This window comes from Musa acuminata, chromosome BXJ2-6 (genome assembly GCF_036884655.1).
Source record: "Musa acuminata AAA Group cultivar baxijiao chromosome BXJ2-6, Cavendish_Baxijiao_AAA, whole genome shotgun sequence".
Classification (NCBI taxonomy): domain Eukaryota; kingdom Viridiplantae; phylum Streptophyta; class Magnoliopsida; order Zingiberales; family Musaceae; genus Musa; species Musa acuminata.
The window spans coordinates 16,239,296-16,263,646 of NC_088343.1; the positions used below are offsets into that span (position 1 = coordinate 16,239,296).

A 24,351-nucleotide genomic window follows, 5' to 3' on the forward strand; every position below is an offset into this window, starting at 1 on the left:
GGATGAACCGGGCACTTCGTTCCTGTTTCTGTGAAAAGATACCCCATGGTAGTACCAGACCAAATATCCTTCTCGGCAACTTTGATAACATTTATTATGATTGTATCCGACGAAATAATTGATCAATTAATTCTAATATCATTTATTATAATTTGATCAAATAAGATAATTAATCTATTAATCTGTTGAGTTTAAACCACTGATCGAAGAATCTTGTGTTGCAGGAGCATCATCGTCGTCTTCCGATTTGGTCAAGAACCCTTTTGGGCAATATCTTGAGCCAGTCATACAGATTGAATATTTATACTCGCTCAGATAACAGAGATGAGTGTTCGCTTGGAGAATTATCCGTATGTTTTGTGAACATTGCATCGAGCAAGGAGGGAAGAGGTAATGCCATTCATATTATTTCACAGTTCTACGGTAGCATAAATCCGGAGGAACAAAGGAACAATCACAGTGTTGACCTTCCTGAGCAAAGGAAAAAGCCCTTATTCTTGAACGCAACCACAGCTACACCACCAGCAGATTTATTTGGACAGATCAGAATGAGTCATAAACAACACACAACCGGAGAACGATCGGAAATCAAGTGAGCGTGGCACCCTCGTTCTTCCTCTGCCTCTGCTTTTGTCTCGGCCATGTTCGACTCTTGGAACCTTGCCTGCGGCACCTACCATAGTCTTGGCATCTGCCTACAAATTGATGACAAACAATGTGGGTTATCTTCTTATCATGACTAAGATCTCGTGTATGAAAGCAAAAGGACACAAGCGTAGAAGCAGCGCTTATCTGGTTAATGTATACCTTCTCGCTCTATTAAGGTGTCCTCAACTGCAACGGTTCATCATCATTTTTGGCCTGGATTGTACACCCTTCAGGGGCGGTCGACCATCTGTATCGCTGCTCGAGCTTTGGACACCCATTGATTTGCAAATCTACTAAATTACTAGGTAGCTTTCCCTCCGGCAGCATCTTGATATCAGGGCAATTCACTATCTCCAGGCTCTTGAGGCTTGGAAGGGTGACCAGTAGATGAGGAAGGCGTTGCAGGTGGTATACTCGAGTGAGACGCAGTTGTTCGAGAGACGCAAGATGATCCAGCCGCTTCTCCAGCCCTCGAGTAAATGCTTCGAGATCAAGGCTGTCGCGAATCTCCAATCGACGAAGCGAAGCGAGGTGTCCTTCCTGGAGGCTGCTCTGGAGAAGCGCGAGCTTATCAATGTGAAGTATCAACGTTGATGTTGAGGCCTCGTCCTCCAGCAAGTCGAACGAGTCGCCACCTGCAAAGTATCGGACAAGAAGCTCCTCGAGTGATGAAGGGAGGGCTATCGGTCCTGTTAAACTGCGACAGTTTCCGATGGCGAGCTTGCGAAGACGAGGGAATACTTTACGACATTGCTTCGCCCCGTTGTCCCACTTGTTCCATTCGTTCAGCGTATCAAACAAAAGCTCCTCCAACGATGGGAATGGTGCATCTGTGCTGCCATAAAACTCAGCACCCACCTCTTTCACCGAATCCATACGCCTTAGGTGCAGAACCCTGAGAAAAGGAAGCTCTCCGAGAGGGGGGAGGGATGTCAATTGATGGCAAGACCACATCTCTAACCTCTCTAACCCCAGCAAATATTTGTTCTCCATCCAACACGGATGTCGGCGACCCTTGTAGCCATTAATCTTCAGATTTCTAAGATCTGGATGCGGTCGGAGTCCTCCAACATGGCCTCTTCGCATTTAGTGGGAGTGATGGGTTTCCCTTCATTGCTCCAGCACAGTTCCAACCAGATGAGGTACTCCTTGTCCTCCAACATGGCCTCTTCTGCCTTCTCCTTGCTGTCTACATGCTGGAGACCTCTGATGCAGAGTCTGCGGAGCTGATTCATATACTTCAATTGCCCTATATCGAATCCTTCGTTTTTGTGTTGGATGCGATAGTCCTTTAATTCTTGAAGATAAATTAGATTGCCAATCCATGGAAGGGCCGTAATTGCTTCGCTATCTGCATCCACACAACGTAGGTTGCTTAGCTTGTTCATGTCATCTGGCAGCGAAACACTCTTGGAATGCAACCTCAGAATCAACCACTGCAGATGGTAGAGCTTGCAGAATGACTTGGGCCACTCCGTGATGGCGTTCCCAGGCAGCTCAAGGTACCGAAGGTGTTTCAATTTACCAATAGCCTCTGGTAAGCCTCTTCCAAGCACAGAAAGCACCAATAAACGTAAGCTTTTCAAACTCTCCAAAACCTCTTTAAGAGATTTATCATATTTACACCTGGTCTCCTCACCAGTGCCCGACAGATCGCCAACGACCACAAGGCTGCGGATGTCTTTCCTCTCGCACAAAGTTTCAGCAACCGTAACGAGATCATCAGCAGCAACATAGACATGGCGGGCCTTGTTCGGGATTCTAATTGGCTCACCAGATTTGACACCCTCGAGTCTGAAGTACTCACCGTCGGAAACACTTTCTGCAAACTCGTGCAGGATAGGGTGAAGCTCAAACTTGTTTTGCCCTGTCTTCGCATTCACGAAAAAGGATCTGCACGACAGCTCTTCGATCGACTCCTCGCCAACGTCCTCCATTCGGTTGTTCCAGTCATCGCCCTGAACGAAGCCTAGGGCCTTCCAAATTCTTAGCAGCTCCTTTTTCTCGAAGCAGTGCTTCCTCGGGAACAATGAGCAAGAAAGATAGCACTGCTTTAGGTGGGCGGGTAGGTCTTCATAACTCAACCTCAGCACCGGCGCAATGTCACCCTCGGTTTGTTTGACCTCACAAATTCTTTTACGTAAGATTCTTCTCCAGTGTTCTTCCTCTAACTTGGACTCTAAAGCACGCCCTACGGTCAGCGCTGCTAGCGGCGATCCCCCCAACTTCTTCGCTATTTTCCTGCCTACGTACTCCAACTTTTGATGATCGCTACGGTTTTGATCACCAAGCGCACATTCTCTGAATAATTCCCAGCACTCCTTTTTCTTTAAACCATCAAGATGTATAGTTCCTTTGGTCCGCATCATCTTTGCGACGTTCTGGTTGGTGGTCGTCACTACGATCTTGCTTCCCTTTCCTCCAGAATTAAATGGGACGCAAAGGTTCTCCCAAATAGTATTGGATTCCTCCCACACGTCGTCCAATACAATCAAAAACCTTTTGCCCATCAGCCCGTCACGAATAATGTTCTGAATCTCTTCCAGATTGCTAATGCTATGCAGATCCCTGGGTCTATCAAAACCGGCAGATTCTATCATCTCTATGGAAAGCCTCTCAACATCAAAATCGTTGCACGCACACACCCATGCCATGACATCCAACTTCTTTTCTTCTGTCCACTCTTTTACACTGTTATAGGCGAGCCTAGCAAGGTGTGTCTTCCCTATCCCACCGGGTCCTACGATAGCCACAACTGAGTAGTTGGCGTCGCCTGATTCATCACCTAGCATGTTCAGTAGCCTCTCCATGTCATGTTTTCTTCCTCTAACAGAGTAGGACTTGGCTGGGGGAGTGGTGGTTGTTCGTCGCCAATCGGGGATGGCGACTTCATGTTGCTTGTTAGTGGCTACATGGAACTCTGCTACTTTAACAAGTATACTGATTCCATCAACTAGTTTAGCGGATGTTTCGACAGCCATGTTTAACTTTGAAGTTCTTTCAGAAGCAAAAGCAAATTTCATGAACATATCTTTAGCGTCATCTCCTATTTTTTGAGCGTAGAATGCAACTCTACTGACCTTGTTCTTGCTTTTGGCTTTCTCTTTGAGTAACTTGTAATGGAATATATCGATAACCTCGTGCACAGAGCAAGCAGCATCCTGGACGTCCCAGAGCCAGGCTTCCAAGCTCGGGTTCGTGATCCGCCTCTTGCCAACTTCGAAGATGGCCGCCTCAATCTTTCGGAGGTGCCTCTCCAGTTGTCGTAGCTTGAACTGCTTGCCCTTCCGGTACTCGATCTGGTTGTTTATGTAGAATTTGATTATGTCCGCCACTTTGGTGATGGCCACAGACACGAACCAGCCTGCTATTATCACTTCAGCCATCGGTGCTTGCGTCTACCAGTGGTGAAGAGAGAGAGAGAGAGAGAGAGAGAGAGAGAGAGAGAGAGATGAAGCTTCAAGTCTCAGAAATGTTCGGTGCGCTTAGACTAGCTCAGTCTGCAAGTATATATACAAGTGACCCATGAGCTGTACAAATTAGTCAACATTTGTTTAGGATGAAGGCGATGGCCATGGCTTTCAATGGTTTTGGATCCGGCGGAGGGATAATAAGATATGACCTCGGATTGCCTTCACCTATTAGAGTCAACTATGTTTGTTTGCAGCTATCTAAAAGCCTGCATGGGACTGAACGGAATCTACGTCCGGTATAGGCTTCTTTGACGTTGCATTTGTTTTTTGAGAAGACAGCAAGTCGGCCTTCGCTTTCGAGACAGCCGCTGGAAGGGTTGGTGGCGGGTGAGAAGTGACTTCTCTGCTTCCGTGATCCGACAGGGTCAACATCGACCAGCCTTATTTAAAGACCGACTTGGTTGTCTTTTTTTTTCCCCTATGTCATTCTCCTATAAGAAAATTCTTATGTCGGCCTATCATCTCCATAGATATATCATATGTTTTAGAATATGTTTGTATCAGTTTCGTAAGGGTGTGGAATTGGAACGACTTGGAATTAACAAGTTGCACTCTCTTATTGCATGAATCATGTTGTCTCCATGATAAGTAGTCTGCAGTTGTGCTACTGAGGAAGGTATGTTTGGGTTTGGGCTTCATGATCTCAGTACTCTGCGATGGAGCTTCACGAGAGCAGAAACTTCATCCGACTCCATGATCAATTGCGACATCTTGATTGCTTGTATCCATCTCATCTTCTCATGCATACGGAGAACTGAGTTGCTCAATCGTTTCCTCCTCTTCCTTTCTCGAGTTATATCCGTGTTATCTTGCAATCGAGAGAGACTCCGCAACCACCAACCGCCCATTTGATTTGTTCATTCTCATCAATTTTACTATTTATATTGCATTCGAGAGAGACTTCACAACCACCCATTTGTTTTCTTCTTAGAGACATAACCAAGTTAATAAAAAAATTGAATGAGTTAGGAAATAAAAAAAAAAAGGGGTGAATTCTCTGAAAGAGCCTCTAACTTTAGCGAGCCCTTTTTTTTTTTTTTTGCCCCGAGTTTGAAAAGTTTCCAAACAATATCTTTACTTTTTAAAATGGTAATGAATACCCTTTAAGAATCGATTGGGTTGCACATTGGTTTGAATCAATGAATGGAGATGTTGTTTCATCTCCTTTCATGTCAGCATCGTCGTCAAGCTCCATCATAGTCATTCACAGTCTCCTCTCTTCTAGTGTTGTCATCGAGTTCCTATTGCGTTGTCGAGTTCTTGTGCTACCATTGAGTTTCTATTCCATCACCGAGTTCCTATGCCATCGTAGAGTTCTTATACTACCACCAAGTTTCAACGTATCTCACCGTCCACTTCTAGTGCTGCCACCATTGACTTTGAGTAAGGAGTTACTCAATAATTTTGTAAGATTTATAACTTAATTGTCTAAAACTCTTTGAAAGCTTAAAACCCAAAAATACCCCATCGATATAACTTATGCTTTCACGCATCTAAAATAATCCTACAAAATACATCATAAATTACACTCAAATGTCTATTGTTGATTTAGTAAGATGAAGTAAGAAGTCTCCTTAAACTCATTATTATTAGTTTGGCAAGTCCCATAGTCCCACATCGGGAAAATCAGACTTGTTGTCTCGTCTTAGAACTATAAATAAGAGCCTGAGCTTTGATATTAGACACACTACGAGAAGTACAGCAGGCATCACAAGAAAACCTGCTTATGGTTTGAAGTCTTCTTGTTTAGGAAGCTGAAGGTGTTTTATGGCCTAGGAACATTTCCTAAGGCATTTGTAAGTGTCCCTCTTTTATAGTAGTAATTTGTTCCTCTTTCTTCCGTGGATGTAGGTCAAAGTCATTTGACCGAACCACGTATATCTGTTTGTTCTTGTCGCTTTATTCTTTCCGCTTTATTGTCTTTGTTGTGTTGCCAAAATTATCCTTTGGTAAATATCCTGGGGCTAGCTCTAACAAACTGGTATCAGAGCCTGGTTCTGGGATCTTTTGGCAACAATGACAATATCAAAGATCGTTGTCGAGAAATTCGACAGAAATGTCAACTTCGGCATGTGGCAACTCAAGATGGAGGCCATTCTGGTTCAAGACGGAGTTGATTTGGCACTTCAGGGTGCTGAGAACATTCCAGATGGTACGTCAAAGGAAGATCTTGCGGGTATGGATAAGAAGGCCCGATCCAGTATCATTCTAAATCTCTCTGACGAGGTTTTACGGGAGGTAGCTATGGAGACTACGGCTAAGAGCATGTAGGACAAACTTAAAGCCTTGTACATGAAGAGGACAGTGGAGAATCGTCTCTACTTGAAGCAGAGTCTGTATATGCTTCGGATGGTTGAAGGTACATCTATACTCTCGTATCTTGATAAGTTTGATTCTTTGGTTATGGATTTGGAGAATATAGATGCAAAAATTGATGATGAGGATAAGGCTTTGTTGCTCTTGTGTTCTCTTCCCCAATCTTTTAAGCATTTCCGTGATACTTTGATTTATGGAAAAGAAACAGTTTCGTATCAGGAAATTAAATCTGCACTAAAATCTAAGGAGCAAATAGACAGAGATATCACTGGGGAAAGTAGAGGAAATCAGGCTGAGGGTCTGGTTGTCAGGGATAAAATGGATAAAAGAGAATTTGACAGTAGTAGATCTAAATCCAGACATAGAAATTTGGAATGCAGATATTGTCATAAAATGGGGCACATTAAATCTGATTGCTTTAAATTGAAAAATAAATTAAAGCAAAAGGAAAAATTTGTTGAGAAAACTATTGAATCCGCTGAAGCTAGTGTAGCATCTGATGAGAATTTTGGAAATATTTTCTTTGCTACTGATGACAGGACAAAGTCTAAAAATGAATGGATTTTAGATTCAGGTTGTTCTTATCACATGTGTCCCAATAGGGATTTGTTTTCCACATATGAATCTTGTAATGGTAGAATTATTTTGATGGGCAATAATGTCGCATGTGATGTTGTTAGTAGAGGAACAATCCGAATTAAAATGCATGATGGTATTGTGAGGACGCTCACTAATGTTAGACATGTTCCTAATTTGAAAAAGAATATCATCTCTTTAGGCATCCTAGAGGCCCTTGGGTGTAAATACACAGCTGAAGGTGGAGTTATGAAAGTTTCTAGAAATGCCCTTATTGTTATGAAAGCTTGTAGGTCTGGTAGCTTGTATATTCTGCAGGGAACTACTGTCACAGGTTCAGTTGCAGTTTCGTCATCATCATTGTCTGATTTTGACATCACCAAATTATGGCATATGCGTCATATGAGAAATATTCGACCACCACAAAGGTATGCAAATTTGGTTGCATATGCTTTGTCTATTGCAGAAGAAACAAGTGAAGTTGGTGAGCCTAATGCAGTTTCTTGTGATAATTCCGCTAAGTGGTTGATTGCTGAAGGAAAAGTCCTTGTTCAGAAAATTCATACGAAGGACAATCCAGCTGATATGTTTACGAAGCCTTTTCCGGTTTACAAGTTCAAGCAGTGCTTGGACTTGGTTGGTGTTCATTGTTGGTGATTGCCCGTTGGGGCTTTTGTGAAGAAGGTGGAGCAAGTTTTGTTGGGACATGCCAAGGTGGAGATTTATTAGTTTGGCAAGTCCCATAGTCCCACATCGGGAAAATCAGACTTGTTGTCTCTTTTTGGAACTATAAATAAGGGCCTGAGCTTTGATGTTAGACACACCACGAGAAGTACAGCAGGCATCACAAGAAAACCTGCTTATGGTTTGAAGTCTTCTTGTTTAGGAAGCTGAAGGTGTTTTATGGCCTAGAAACATTTCCTAAGGCATTTGTAAGTGTCCCTCTTTTATAGTAGTAATTTGCTCCTCTTTCTTCAGTGGATGTAGGTCAAAGTCATTTGACCGAACCACGTATATCTGGTGTTCTAGTGTTTTGTTTGTTCTTGTCGCTTTATTCTTTCCGTTTTATTGTCTTTGTTGTGTTGCCAAAATTATCCTTTGGTAAATATCCTGGGGCTAGCTCTAACAATTATACTCTTTGGTCCAAACAAAATGGAATCACATACTATGAGTTGATTTTCTTAGACCAAATTTGATAATACCTTTGGGACATATTTAATAGGTCAATTGTCAAAATAATTACATAAAGATATCATGCTTTGGTGAAAATGAGAAAAATATAGAGAAAATAAAAAACCAAATTATTCAAACTTTGAAAAAAAATATTATCAAAATAAATCTCTAAATTATAAAATTTTATAGAGATCCATCTGGTTGAAATTGAAAGTTTTTTTTTTTTTTGAAAATTCAGTAGATTTGAAGTATTCCTTGATGTTGATACTTTAATTTTGGCACCGGATCAAAATCAGGATATTATATATCATGAGTTGACTTTTGTGGACTTAGTTAAAAATTTAAATTAAAAAAATATTATACATAGGCATAATGCTTTAGTGGAAATAGAAAATGATGGAGAAAATAGAAATATCGAAAACTGTTTAGACTCTAAAAGATATTAAAAAATTATATATCTTAAAAAAATTGTTATAGAGATCCATATAGTTAGAATTGAAAATTTTCTGAATATTTTATAGTATTTAGACGTCAATACTCTAATTTTCGGTTCCAACCAAAAGTAGAGTATCGATTACTAGGATTTAACCTTTTTGAATCAACTTCTTACCGTAGCTTTAAGATATATTCAAAAGCTTAAATATAAAAAATATTATATAAAAGCATCATGTTATGATGAAAATAAGAAAAACATGGAGAAAATAAAAAATCCCAAACTATTTAGATTTTGAATAAATAATAAAATCAAAAGATAAATTACAAATTTATTATAGAGGTTCATGTGATTGCAATTAAAAACTTTTCTAAAAATTTCATAACATTTGGACTATTCCTTGAGGTCGATATTTTTAACTTTATGGTCTAACTAAGATTAATGTATTGAATATCAAAGAGTTGACTCTTTTGGACCAATCTTTTATCATATTTGTTTTGGCATTTAGAGATGTTCAAATGTTAAAAAAATATTACATAATGACATCATGTGGAATTAAGAAAAGTACGGAGAATATAGAAAAACCTTAGACTGTTCATATTTTAAATAAATAAAAAATATTTTAAAATTTTATTATATAGACTCATGTGATTGTGTGAATGTTAATGGAAGAGGTGAGATTGGATGGCGAATACTTCTCCTTTTCCTATTCTCGTCTTATCCTCCATCCCTCGTATCCACCCTATTCCCCATTTAGATGGGGTGGGGGCAAGGATTAGGAATCTTTATTGGGGGTGAGAAATTCATGGATTCTTTATATCATTCTGATTAATTAATTTAATTTTAAAAATAAAATTATTATCAAACCTAATTAATAATATTAAAAGATATATAATAAAATATAAACATATATAAAAGTAAATAAAATCAAAATTATCATAATCTATGAAAGAGATAGGGGGAACATGGAGGAGGATCGAGGGGTGGGGGGGGAATGGGGATTTGAGACAAGGTGGGGCAGGCAAGGATGACTATGATGAAGGAAGAAGCTATAAAGAGAGAGGAAGGAGAAGGGAGTGTGCAATGAGGAAAGGAAGAGAAAGAGAAAAGAATATTAAGGAATCATCATCATCATTTATTATGTTTACAACCATCGATCACTAAAGTAATCGTCATTTGTCGATAAAAAGAGGAGGACTAAAGAAGATAAAGTCAAACAATCATTGCAACATCGCATGCGATTAGAGATTGGATGCATATTATGTGTGTAGCTACGAGGAGTTGTTACTGTTGAATGAGATGTTTGATTTGATTCAATTGAATCAAATGGTTCTTAATTGAATCATAATCAATTCAATAAAGGTTCACTTAACCTAATTTGAAACTAGCATCTCAATACATATATAAATGGGTTAGATACAAGTACATCCCCACTACGTGAGTAATATAAAATGACTCTCATCCCTTTTTATTTTTCCCATCCCTAACCTATTAGGTGTGGGTCCCCATGGGTATAATTGACATCTATTACAATCGAAAGATTTTTTTAAAATTTTATAGCATTTGGATCATTCCTTAAGGTTGATACTTTGATTTTGAAGTCGAACTAAATTAGGTATTATTTATTAGGAGTTAACTTTTTTTTGGACCAAATTTATACTATAGCTTTGAGATATATTTAGAAGCTTAACTATTAAAAAAATTAAAAATTAAAAATTAAAAATTAAAAACATAACGTAGTCCAAATCATTGGAAATCTTTATGAAAGATTTACAGTGCACCCATATGGATATGTATCAGACTTTTTCTAGTTTAGAAAATTTATTCATTTTTTATTTATTTTATTTATTTTTTAATTTATATTCACCTTAGTGAATTATCAACCCTAATCCCTTTTCACTTTATACAGCCACTAATCATGTCATCAAAGTCTTATTATGAAATTTTCAGGAAAGCTTGTAGTTGAAACCTGATGGACCTTTATATCAAATTTTCTAATTCAAATTATTTTGATATTTTTTATTTATTCTGAATTAGAATTGTTTGGTGTTATTTCTATTTTCTCAATCTTTTTCTCATTTCCACCAAAACATGATGGATCCATGCATTGTTTTTCCATTTCTCATTTCTACCAAACAGTTACAACAGTCCATCGACAAATTAAATTTTCAGAATTTGATTTAGATTTGATCCCAAAACCTTTTTTGTATTCATATATTACAATTCTAACTAACCAAATTTCTATTGTAATTTTCATTACACATATACTATTATGATCCATGTGAAAATTTACATGATTGATAATTATATCTAAATGTTAGCACCTTGAATACTTATTTTTTTCCGCTATTTATTGATTTAATTATTACTTTCTTTCTTCTATTAGCCTGCACCATGCTCCTAGGAATAACAATGATATAATCATATTCTCGTCGCATCCAATACTATTTGCTTCTTATAAGAAAAATGTTATCATTGCAAGTCTTCTTGTAGGTGTCTAAATATATAAAATTTTTCACAAAATAAATATGGATTAGCACTCCCATATCCAATAGCAACCATCACATGAGAACAAGAAAATTTTAAAATATCAAAATGCCGACACAAACTTTTTTCTCTAAATTTACTATAATTGTCTCAAAGGATGTCTTCACTTACAATTTGATATAATTATATGGAAAAACACCGTAGTATCCATCTTTCTCTTTTGCCTTAACAAGTCCATCCTTGATAATACTTGTCATAGTTGATATTAAATTAACAACTATTTTATAATGGATGTAGAACTATTCAGCAATCTTCATTCTCGTCATTTCAATCACAAAGATTATAGATAAATCATGACCATCTTTGAGTAATGAATTCATACTTTTTGATGTATGCGCTATCAACATTGTATAATGTTGACCAAGGAAGAATTCAAAAGCTCATTTCTCCTTCTTAATTTCATATATCTATATGAAACTGTCTATGTGGTTTTCTCTTAATTTGTATATGCATTCGTGAAACTTGTACATAGTAGAAGCTCTAGCAATAGCCCAAAGCAACTTTACAATATTTTTGTCTAGTACGTTGGTCATAAGATTTTTTGATAGATGAATTATACAATAATCATAAAATGCCTCTAGGAAGATATTCCACTAAAAGAATTTCTAGATTTTGGTCACTAGTAATAATCAAAATTTTGCATCTATACATATTCTCAATTGATGTAAGAACTACTTCCATGAATCACTATACTCAATCTTTGTCACAACAAATACAATTAGAAATAATTTATTACAATCATCAATACCTACAACCATCATCAAAATACAAAGATATTTACTCGATAGATGTGCAACATCAAAACAGAAATAAGCCGTATGTATAATATGAAACTTCTAAGTCAAGCTTTGAAAGAGCAAAACATTCTTTGAAGATGAATTGACATTTGAACATGAGTCTTATAATTATGTAATTTCAACTCCATTGTAAATGAAATTATAATAGTATAGGACTGAAGTCACCACTAACCTCATTAAAAGCAGGCTCCAAGATAAGTCTTCATGTATGACACATCTCTAAATCTTTTTTTGAATACTGGCAATAATCATCTTTGGAGTATAATCAACATTAGCCATAACTTTGATATTTGATTTAATCTTAAATGAAAGAACTATTGTATTTCTTATGATTCCTATTTAATCTTGATAAATTACATTCATGCTCTTTATGAAACTTGATAATGTTGAAACTATTAGTTCTACCATGAGATATTATCATCTATTGGTAATCGAAAACTTTATATTTTGCTTTTATCTCATGATTTCTAGTTACAACATATTTGATCTCAAAGTATCTTCAAATTGCATAAGTCTTTCAAGACTTTTTAAAATCCATCCTTCTCTTAAAATACTTATACAATGATGTTATTTGGATTACAAAATATTATATATAAAAAATTTGCAACATAATAATTTTGGGGGCTTTGTAATAGCATACTCAACTAACAAAAAGATCATTATAGGAATAATCATCATCTTTAGCGTAAGTGGTCTATTTAACACACCATCATCTTTGCTATAATTGTATTCAATAAGTACTTATTTAATATTATCATATATATACTCACTTAAAAGAACTCTCACCAAAAACTTCTAATGTATCATAATTATTAGGTTTAGTGTCATCTTCAACTTTTTATTGTATTCATTTTTCAACCAATTCATTTCGTAAGATATCGCTACTATTATCATCTCCATCATAATATAAAGGTCATTTGAGTTTATGGTATGATTTGGAACTAATTGGTAGTTGGCTTTCACTCAAAAAAGATGTCCCACATAATCTCTTAATATCAACCTCATCAATCACATAAAATACTTTAATGAGAAGTGGATCATCCCTATAATGATATCGTTAGATAAACAAGTATATAACATTCCTATAGATGAACTAATATAATAGTATATTAGGTTATGATAGTTTTTAGTTTTTAAATTCCACAAAGGAATGTCACAAACTATGATAGAAATTTAGATTTATACAATGATATTTGAAATTTGATCTTCTAAATATGTCCACAAAGTATGGTAGAAATATGATCCATAAAAGCCAACTCCTGACATATGATATCCTGATTTAGGCTGAATTCAAAAATTAGAGTATCAACATAGATGGTCCAATTATTATAAAATTTTTAGGAAAGTTTTTAGTTGTAATCAGTCTAAATGCTATAAGAACTTTCTAATTTAGAGAATTTTTTATTTTTTGATTATTTTAGAATATGAACATCCTGGCATTTTTTTATTTTTTTTTTATTTTCACCAAAATATGATGGATCCATGTATTATTTTTTGATATTTGAGCTTCTAAATATGTTAATAAACTATGGTAAAAAGTATGATATACAAAAGCCAATTTCCAGTATGATATCTTGATTTTGGTTAGATCCTAAACTTAGGGTATCGACCTTAAGGAATGGTTCAAATACTCTAATTTTTTTTTAAGTAATTATATCTAGATAGACCCTTATAATAAAATTTCTATTTTAGAGAATTATTTTGATATTTTTGATTTATTCAGTATTTGAATAGCTTAGTGTTTTCCTATTTTCTTCATTTTTTTCATTTCCATCAAAACATTATAGATCTTTATACTATTTTTTTTAACATTTTAGCTTCTAATTAGGTTAACAAACTATGTGAAAATTTTGATCTGAAAAGGTCAACTTCTGGTACTATACCTTGATTTGGACTCCAAAATCGGAGTATCGACTTTAAGGAGTGATCCAAATATTATAATTTTTTTTTTAAAAGCTTTCAGTTGTAATCATATGGATCTCTATAATATATTTTCTAATTTAGATTTTTTTTTGATATTTTATTTATTTCAAATTTTGAACAATTTGAAATTTTCCTATTTTCTCTATATTTTTCTCATTTCTACCAAAATATGATGCTCTATTTATTATTTTTTGACATTTGAGGTTCTAAATAGGTTAACAAACTATAGCAAAATTATGGCCCACAATAGTTAACTTATGATATACCATACTCTGATTTTAGTTGGACCCCAAGATTAGAATATTGACCTCATGGAATGGTCCAAATTCTTTAAAATTTTATGAAAGTTTTCAATTACAACCAAATAAACCTCTATAATAAATTTTCTAAATTTGAGTTTTTTTTTATATTTTTTATTTATTCAATATCTAAATAGTTTGATGTTTTCTTATTTTCTCCATTTTTTTATTTTCATCAAAACATGATAGATCCATGTATTATTTTTTGACATCTTAGCTTCTAAGTAGGTCCACAAATTATGAAAAAAATTTGGTCTACAAAAATCAACTCTTGCTATATGATATCTTGATTTTGGTTAGACCTCAAAACTACAAACTCTTGCTATTAGAGTATCGACCTCATGGATTGGTACAAATACTTTAAATTTTCTAGAAAAGCTTTCAATTGCAATCATATAGATCTCTATAATAAATTTTCTAATTTATAGATTGTTTTGATATTTTTGATTAATTTATTATCTAAACAATTTGGTGTTTTTCTATTTTCTCAATATTTTTTTCATTTCCACCAAAACATGATGGATCCATGTAATATTTTTTGATATTTTACTTCTAAATGTATCATAAAGCTATGGTAAAAATTTGGTGCAAAAAATAACTGTTGGTATATTATACTTTGATTTTAGTTAGACCTAAATTCAAAGTATTAAGCTCAAAGAGTAGTCTAAATACTATAAAATTTTTAGGAAAGCTTTCAATTATAAGTAGATGGACCTCTATAACATATTTTTTGATTTACAGTATTTTTAAATATTTTTATTTTTTAAAATATGAAAAGTTTAGTGTTTTCCTATTTTCTTCATCTTTTTCTTATTTTCACCAAAAACACGATGGATCTATATATTATTTTTTGATATTTGAGTTTCTAAATAGGTCAAAAAATTTTGATAAAAATATGATCAACTAAAGTTAACTCTTGATATACAATATCCTGATTTTGGTTGGATTCAGAATCAAAATATCGACCTCAAGTAATGATCCAAATGTTTTAATTTTTTTTTTAAATTTTAGTTGCAACTAGATAGACCTCTATAATATTTTTTTTTAATTTTTAATTTTTTTTATTTATTCAATACTTGAACAGTTTGGCATTTTCCTATTTTTCTATCTTTATTTTTTCATTTTCACTGAGACATGATGGATCTATGCAATGTTTTTTGTACTATATCATAAAACTATGGTAAAAAATTGATCCAAAAAAATAAATTTTGATATATAATATATTGATTTTAGTTGGACCCCAAAATTAGAGTGTCGACTTTAAGGAGTAATCTAAATGTTATGAAAATTTTTTAAAATATTTAATTGTAACCATATAGACTCTATAACAAATTTTTTAGTTTAGATAATTTAAAATTTTAATTTTTCAAAATCAAAATAATTTATGATTTTTTTTTGTTTTCTTTATTTTTTATATTTTAATAGTATCTGAATTGTTTGCCATGTTTTGATATTTTGAGGATTATTTAGCTTATTAACACTTTATTTTTCCTATTTTCTTCAATATTTCTTATTTACAGTAAAATGTAATAGTTTCTTTGCAATGTTTTTACAATAGTAGATTTGGTTATAACAGTTTCCAAATTCAATGCTCCTCTCGATGTGAAGATTTAAATACCTGTCAGTTTTTGAAAAACTATTTTGTGAGAGAAACACATTTTATCATATATAAATATCTATTCAATGATCAAAAAAGAAACAAAGACAATAATTTACTTACATGATACTTTTTTCTTTGATCTCAAACAAATAAAAGACAGTGGAAAAGGGGAGAGAAAGAAAAAGCAGCACCACCCACGTAAAGACCCATAAGAAAGAAGAAAAAAAACAGAAAAAAAATGATAAAAATAAAAATGTCAAAGGAAAGAAAAACATGGGAGTTCAACTGTACAATGTACATCGAGCTTAGAGCCACAACTATCGTACGTTGTGCATGTTTTCTCAACCTTGCTAAACCTACTGTGAGTCAATCCACCAACCCTTATTGAACCGACGATCCAAAAGTCACTATTTTGAACGAGAAATCGGTGACTTTTCTATCTAAAGTTATAAAAGTAGGGATGTTCTATTGAAAAAAGCTAAAGTTTGAGGTATTTTCTTGAGAATTCATCCAAAAATAAATGTTGGAAGTTAGTTAAAAAAAATAACTTTAAACCATAGTTTGATATGTTGGCTGTAAATAAAACAATAAGAGAGATGTTAGGAAATGATATGCTTTCTTTCCTTTCTCTCTATCTTAGCTTTGGCTCTGTTTGTGTGGTGTACTCATTAGAGGTTTAAGCATTCACTATATATAAGTAAAAGTAGAATTTTGTTGTCCGATATATAAAAGGATTCAAAGTGAATCTTGGTTTGAGTTTGAGTCAATCATAAACTTAAGTTATTAAGTTCTATATATTTGGAGATGAGAAACTTTTCTAAAGGATCTACAAAAATTATACCGACAGCATGATCAACAAAAGACCCTTTCGATATGCTTAAGTTAGTAACTTCAAAAAAGTGATAAAAGGATTCAAAGGGTTTAAAGAGCTTTGTATTTAATCAAAGAATATCTATTTAAGTATACACTTGGGTCCCTTTTATAATGCGGTATATGACCGTTAGATAGAGGTTGCAGTTAATACCATAAACAACTATGTGTATTGTACGATTGTAAAGTCGTGTGTTGAATCTAAGGGTATGAAATAACAAGTCGTCAAATAAACTTTCCCATTGGTGATATGTAGCTAATCTTGTGGAATTAAATTGATTCCTTTGTTGATGCCACACTATCAGTCTTATAGGTTAGGACACCCACATGACATGCTAATTGAATGGGGTTGGCGTGTTGGTCAGATGAGGATGATATTTTTATGATTATCCATAAGTAATATTTCCCTTATCATCTGTCGTCCCATCGTGTTTTAACATGAGAAATAGGGTTGAGATATAATGAACCATCCATTATGCCATTGTCCATTTTGAGTCTCTTATTAGATGTTTCATGCCTGACTTAACCGTGTTGTTATAGAGGAATGCTTAGTGGAAGATTTGGCTATAAGGTTCTGGATTGATGCTTTGTGATCGATTTGATTGCATCATTGTAGTATGATGTTTCTTAGAAGATTTAGCTACATTATTATAGCGGGATGCTTCTTGGCTGATTTAGTCATATTATCATATAAGGATGGTTCTTGGTTGATTTGATTATATCATCATTGAGGGATATATTATGACTAATTTCACTATATTATTATAGAAAGATTCTTCAAGGTCGATTTAGTTGTATCATTTTGAGAGGACTTTTTTTTTTTGATTATTTCAGTCATATCATCATGGAGAGATGTTTTATAGCCTATTTGACAATATCGAGAGACGATGATATTTCATGATTGTATTCAATTGTATTATCATCGAATACCACTTTATAATCGATATGACCGCACATTTCATGAGCCTACGAGTTCACTTCAAGATTCTCCGAGTTTGAAACAAGATTCTCGAGTTACTGTGGCTAGAAATGGGACCCAGAGATGAGATTAAGTTGAAGCCGCGCTACAATGATGCTCAACCAAGAAACAATTTGCTAACGATCTGGTGGTGCCGATAAGCACCCTCATCCTAGTATAGCATCCACTTGCCTGAGGCTTCATGCTCTTGAGAAACCTGGTTATGACTATTGAGCCTTGCGATGTCAGTGCTTGACCATACCCTGTTTTTTCTGAGACCATCAGTTTTATGTTGCAGCTCAACATGTCTTCTTGAAGAGATGCAACAGCAGCAATCTTTAGTGTTGTAGCTCAGCCATGTCGAGCTGCAGTCTCCTTCACTAGTGCTCGGACAACCCTATGTCTTGGCGAGGCAGAGCTACAACTGCAGCAACCTCCTTTGCTGCTGCTTGGAGATGCCGAGATGCCAAACCATTTTGGACGATGCATAGTATGGTCCTTAAAATGTCGCTCAGTTATGCCAAGCTATTATCGTGCCTTGCCAAGGCACGTCGTAGCGTTATCGTACTAGGTATGTGTGGTGGTGGTGGCCGACTACTGTTGCAGTTTCGTGTGAGCCTGGTTGGCCCAATCACTGGGGCATGATACACAACCACAGCTGCAAATTGGGCAATGTCGTGTGGTTACTTCTCGCCGAAGCATGATCGGCCGTTGCCTCTTCGCCTTGTCGAAGCACGGCCATCTACTGCAGCTCGCTATTACATGGCTATGGCAGCTGTATTGTGCTATTGTTGGTCATCGCGAACTCTATCTTGTCGATGCAATGATAATGTAGAAACGTTGTTTGTGTCTTGCGCTGCAACTACAAGCTCGTCGAGTACTGCATGGCCAGCTGCTGCAACGGTGGCAGCTGTGTAACCAATGCGTACAAGCATCGGCGCAAAGGTGATCGACATTCGGAGCTGAATTATGTTTTTTTATTGTTGTCATAGTATTAGTCTTGTAGGCCCGAATACGTTGGGTGAATAGGGTGCAAGATAGAGATGACATATTGCCGGCCTGTGTCATATCCTCTTGTATATATGTGTAAACATATTGATCTGACTCGATGAGATAAGATGCAATCCACTTTGATCAACAAACATGACAAATATCTCTTACTAATATGGAAAACAAGATTGAAACTGTAATACCCCTGATTAGTCCCACACTGAAAGTGGACAGGATTAAGATTGACTTATAAGGGTCTGATGAGTGTATTACTATCAACTTTTGTTTAAGTATTTTGGTCAGTGGTTTAGACTAAACAAAGTTGATAGGCTAGTTAACCCAACAGGCCCGAGTCATAATATTTGGTATCAGAACCGATCTAGCATTTGAGTATGGTGAGGGGGCTCGAATAAGAAAAGGCTACCCGTAGACAGAGTCGAGGACTCGTCACGGCGTGGAGCCACCACAGGGCTAATAATACTATTATTATCAACTTCAACTTAAGCATTTTGGTAAGTGGTTTAGACTAAACGAAGTTGATAGGCCAGTTAACCCATCAGGCCCGAAACACCTTAGAAGATATTCATATTGCTCTTTGTGCTAGCTTTTGCTTTTTGTATTGTATTCGTATAATTCTTTATATTTATATGTATGTTAAAGATACACTGATCCGGCCCAATGATCATATTTATATGTATGTGAAAGCAAATCCAAGTGTAGAACGAGTAATATTGAACACCGAGGAAAATAATAAGATGTAGATGCAAGTTTCAAGCTCATGATGTGCTCCAATAACAAGATAAAGATTTTTTTTCTTTTGTTAATCAGTTATCTGATCAAAATATTTATTGTGGTACTAGAACATGTTAAATTTCGATCATGCATGATGCCCTCTTAAAATTTTTCAGAAAATTTTCATAAAATTGATATTAGATTTTTTATAAAATTGATCATGGTACTAGAGCATGTTAGATTTTTCATAAAATTGATATTAAACTTATCTTCTAAATCAAATTAATGACTTATGTATCAGAGAAATTTTATCGAGTATGTCCTTGATATAATCTTATACGAATTGAAAGTTTGTGGATTCAATGCTCTAACTTTCGGTCAATCGATAATATAATAGTTCAGGAAATACTGAGTTTATAATATTATCTAATTAAAATATTTATCGAAATAGGATGGCTTCAAGATAAAATTTATAAAACGGATTGAATTATGTTGGGAAGGATCCATAAATTTAGGTTAATATTATTTGTCTTTGTGCAAATTCCATCTTGCCATCCATGCTATCCCCATCTTAGCAATCAGTCCGGCCTTCCCTGTCTACAGTTAGCTCATGTGCAGTCGAATAGGATGACAACAAATCTACTTGTCCTACTCAAATAATAGTTTTATCTACACTTAGCCAAAACAGAGGAGAGCAGTATGATAATGAAAGGTGGTTCCGTTCTCACATGCCGCTAACTCTTTGCTTGGACCAGATCCAGTGCCGCGATGCGTCATCCTCCTCGTTGCTTTCTCCGACGTGGCGGGACGAGAGGCCTCCTCCCCAGGTCCTCCCTGCACTCTGTTCCCCGCTCCGCACCCACCTCCCCCCTCTCTCGGATTCCCTTATCGCTTCTCGGTGCAATCTTAGACGGGCCTCCATTTCCACACAGCAAACGTCATGCCGATCGACTCGGAGTCCAACACGTCCCCCTTGGGACACGCGTTCGGCCGCTTTGCTGGTTTCTCGGAGCGTTTTTCCTGTGTGGGAGCTTACTGCCGGTCGAAACAGCAGCCGCAAATAAAACCATGATCGTGCCACGTACGCCCCTGCAGACTGTCATTTACTTAAATCTTATGGAACATGACAATAACATATAATAATATAACATAGAAAATTAAAGAATATTAATCTAAATAAAAAAGGAAAATAGTTCTTTAAGGATGTGGGCTTTGGGAGTTTGCTGCACAAAGTCAATTGGACTAACCGAGTACCCGTTTCCATACCCTCTCAATCTATTGGCGAGGGAGTTGGAAGTCTTTTTATAGTGGATTTTCATTTATGCCCCTTAATTTGACAGTAAGAAGCACAAAATTTCACATGGAATTACCATAAACAAAAGAAATACATGAATAACCTTTTAACATTTTAAAATATTATGAGAACAATTGTGATTTTCCACAAAATTAGAAAAGCACATGTAAGATGTTATGGCAATTTATCCCTGATTTTGTAAGAACTAAGACCTTGGCATGATTTTATGTGATTATGTGGAAATTTAGAGAACTCCACTTTTAAAATTTGTGTGGAAATTATTTGAGTTCAATTTTGATTTTAGCTTTGAGTGTAATTTCAGTATTTTTTAATTATTTGACCACTTCGTTTTCCAAAAGACCATATTACCCTTCTCCGTGCCTTGCGTGGGTAATTAGGTAATTTTCGTTGGAGCACGTGGTATGGACCTTTTGGTAAACGCCTCTAAGCGATCGCTCGTCTCTTCGACTCTTCTTTTGTGAGCAGGCACACTGTTCTCTCTCTCTCAATGTTGTCGGAGTGACGTTGTGGCCAATGCCGACCTCCGCTAGCCGCCTCGAGAGGATTCCTTCCTCCAAAGCCCTGGCACCACCACACGACACCGATCTGCGCCAGGCAAGGAAGCCCCAACCCCGCCGCCGGATCCGTAACCCCGCATTCCCCGGCGCTGCTGTCGGAGCCCGCCCGAGAAAGGGCGGCGCAGGTTCCGGTGGAAGGAGGAGCGGCCCGGCCACCCCTCTGCTTCGGTGGAAGTTTAACGAGAAACCGGCGCCGGAACCCGGCCGGAAGGTTGACGATGCCGGCGCCAGTGAGTTGCCGCCGCCGCCGCTGCCGCGGGTCTCGGCGAGAAAGCTTGCGGCTGGGATCTGGCATCTGCGGCCTCTGGATTCCGGTGGGGGCCTCCGTGATGGCGAAGGCCGTCCAGCTCCTCCAGGTCCTGAGGTACGGTAGCATCAAGATCCCCACTCTTGCGTTCCCTTTCTAGGGTTTCTTTTCTGCGGTGGAGATTGATATGGATTTTGTAAAAAGTTCACATTTTGATGGTACGATTGTGTGAAAAAAACCAAGTTTTTCTTGCTCATTTTGTCGGATACCATCCAAAATGGAACCTTTAAGAGTATCTTCAACGTCCTTTCAGAAAAGGAAGAAGGATCTCTTGAAGAAATTTAGGAAAGTTGGCAAATGACATGGATGATTTATCACCAAAAAAACTCGTTTTTACCAATTTGTTCTTGATTTTTTGCTGTTTTCATCAAAAGAGGATCTCCAGCAGTCAATAGCACCAGATCCCTTTATAGCTATAGGGAAGAATGTGATGCGTTGAGATCTTTGGTTAGTGGCAGAGTTTCATGGTTGCTCTCACCACATCAAGATAGAATGAGACTTAGGCTTGGAACTAGAGTTTAGTCATGATGATGGGTTACAGTGTAGGTTCAAAAACTATGATGCTCTCTCTCTCTCTCTCTCTCTCTCTCTCTCTCTCTCATAGATGGCATATTGCACTTTGGATATTTGAATGTTGTTATTCATCACTTTCCACCTCTCCTTTTACATTGCAGCCTGTCCCTGGGCATCAAGGAATTCAGCTACTATATAATCCCCTTAGCACTGACATCCACACCAAACAGAATATAAAGAAAGAGTTTGCTAGTCCCGTCTCGGTCCTAAGTCCAAAATATGGCAGTATCCACAAGGTAACTCTTTATTTCTGTGGACTAAATGGATTTCTAGACAGCTACTGTGTTTTTGGTTGATATTTCTCGTGTTGAACAGTTTGCTGGATTTCAGAGTTCTGCAATGGAGAAGGCAACTAAATGGGACCCTGGCAGTTTAATGACATCGGAGGAGGTATACCGGTTCTATAGTCACCTCAAGCTTCTTGAAGATCAGGAGCTGAACACAGTTTCTATTGTTTCTTCTCTCCGGACTGAGCTCGAAAGTGCTCATGCCCGCATCAATGAGCTCGAGAATGAGCGGAGATCAGCAAAGAAAAAACTGGACCAATTTTTGAAAAGGCTTGCTGAGGAGAAGGCATCATGGCGGAGCAGAGAGCATGAGAAGGTCCGAGCTATAATTGAAGGAATGAAGGCTGACCTTGATAGAGAGAGGAAAAAGCGGCAAAAGATAGAGATTGTCCATAACAAGCTGGTCAATGAGCTTGCTGAGGCCAAGTTAACTGCGAAGCGGCTCTTGCAGGATTATGAAAAAGAATGCAAATCCCGTGAGCTTGTTGAGGACGTCTGTGATGAGCTTGCTAAAGAGATTGGGGAAGACAAAACTGAAATCGAGTCGCTGAGGTTGGAAGCATTGAAGATCCGAGAAGAAGTTGAGGAGGAGAAGAGGATGCTGCAGATGGCGGAGGTATGGCGTGAAGAAAGAGTTCAGATGAAGTTAATTGATGCAAAGCTGATGCTTGAGGAGAAATACTCACAGCTGAGGGACCTAATAATGGAGCTAGAAGTATTTTTGGCTGCAGAGACGACTGAAGACTTGGATGTTGCATTGATGAGAGAAGCTGAGTTGCTTAGAGAAAAAGCAAACTCAGTTAACATTGATGAGATAAAAGAGTTGTCTTACCAGCCGCCACCTGCTTCAGAAGACATTTATGCTGTCTTTGAAGAACTCCAACCAGCGCAAGAAACTAACGAGAGATACATCCAACCTTGTGGTGGTCACAGCCCTAGAAGCCATGCCTCCAAGATTGACACGGCAAGTCCTGAAACAGATGTCTTCCTAGAACATCCCAGAAAGCAGCACACACGTGAGTTGATAGATAGCAATGATGATGTAGACGATGATAGTGACTGGGAAACCATGAGTCATCCTGAGGAGCAAGGCTCAAGCAATACACTTGATGGAAGTGAACCATCTGTTAATGGATACTGTAAAGAAAGCAATGCTTCGGCGAGTGAAGCAGACTGGAAGGAGGATGGTATGAGGAACAACAGACTAAACAATGAGATCATAGAGGTTTGTTCTACAAACACAAAGTCAAGAAAAAAGGTGTCTTCGATATGTAGACTTTGGAGATCAGCAGCTCATGATAATGTTGAGGACCTCAAGAAAACATCAGCTGAGGTGAAACCTGGGAGGCTGTCAGATGGAAGGATCTCCAATGGAACCATATCTTCAAACAATGGTGAAGAGTACAAGAAACTTTCAGTGGAGCATATGAATGGAAGGCCGTCAAATGGAAGGATCTCCAATGTAACTTTATCTCCTGATATAGGTTTGGATGAAGTTGGTTTGAGCCTAGGACAGTGGAGCTCTCCTGACTCACTGAATCATCATATTAATCGAGGAATGAAAGGTTGTATTGAATGGCCACGGGGCAATCAAAAGCACAGTTTAAAGTCGAAGCTGCTGGAGGCAAGGTTGGAGAGTCAAAGGGTTCAGTTGCGCCATGTCCTTAAACAGAAAATTTAGCATGCTTGTTAATACAGAATCTGAAGAAACAACAAAGTAAAAACATTCTTGGTCATCAAGCCAAGGATGTTCTCCCTTTGAGGCAGATTCTGATACAGTATCCACAATAGGCTTTGCCTCTTGTACCTGTAGCCTGTAGTTCTCTGCATATTTTTGTCTACTGATTAAGCAACTCTAGTACGCAGCTCTTGTTGAACTTGTATTCTGTTGTATATGCTGTCACGCAACTAAATTCTGAGCAATGTCTTTCAAAGTGCAATAACACATTTACTTTGTTGAGCAATTTTCCATCTTCA

General features: G+C 36.8%; 2 protein-coding genes across 3 annotated transcripts; one reads left to right on the forward strand and one right to left on the reverse strand.

Moving 5' to 3' along the window:
* Window positions 1–373: 373 nt before the first annotated feature.
* LOC103988525 (disease resistance protein RGA2-like) lies at window positions 374–4,112 on the reverse strand. Its single transcript, XM_065113179.1, has 2 exons — window positions 808–4,112; window positions 374–695 (listed from the first exon to the last, which is right to left on the reverse strand). Exon 1 carries the CDS (start codon window positions 4,032–4,034, stop codon window positions 1,680–1,682), a length of 2,355 nt encoding a protein of 784 aa, XP_064969251.1. The 5' UTR covers window positions 4,035–4,112; the 3' UTR covers window positions 374–695; window positions 808–1,679.
* Window positions 4,113–21,096: 16,984 nt separating this feature from the next.
* LOC135615107 (uncharacterized) lies at window positions 21,097–24,351 on the forward strand. Of its 2 annotated transcripts, none has more exons than XM_065113180.1 (3): window positions 21,097–21,571; window positions 22,189–22,323; window positions 22,403–24,351. In XM_065113180.1, the coding sequence occupies exons 1-3, from the start codon at window positions 21,164–21,166 to the stop codon at window positions 24,053–24,055; spliced, it is 2,196 nt and encodes a 731-aa protein (XP_064969252.1). In that variant the 5' UTR covers window positions 21,097–21,163; the 3' UTR covers window positions 24,056–24,351. The 2 variants fall into 2 exon arrangements, with proteins under 2 accessions (XP_064969252.1, XP_064969253.1); XM_065113181.1 differs by having other exon boundaries at window positions 22,418–24,351.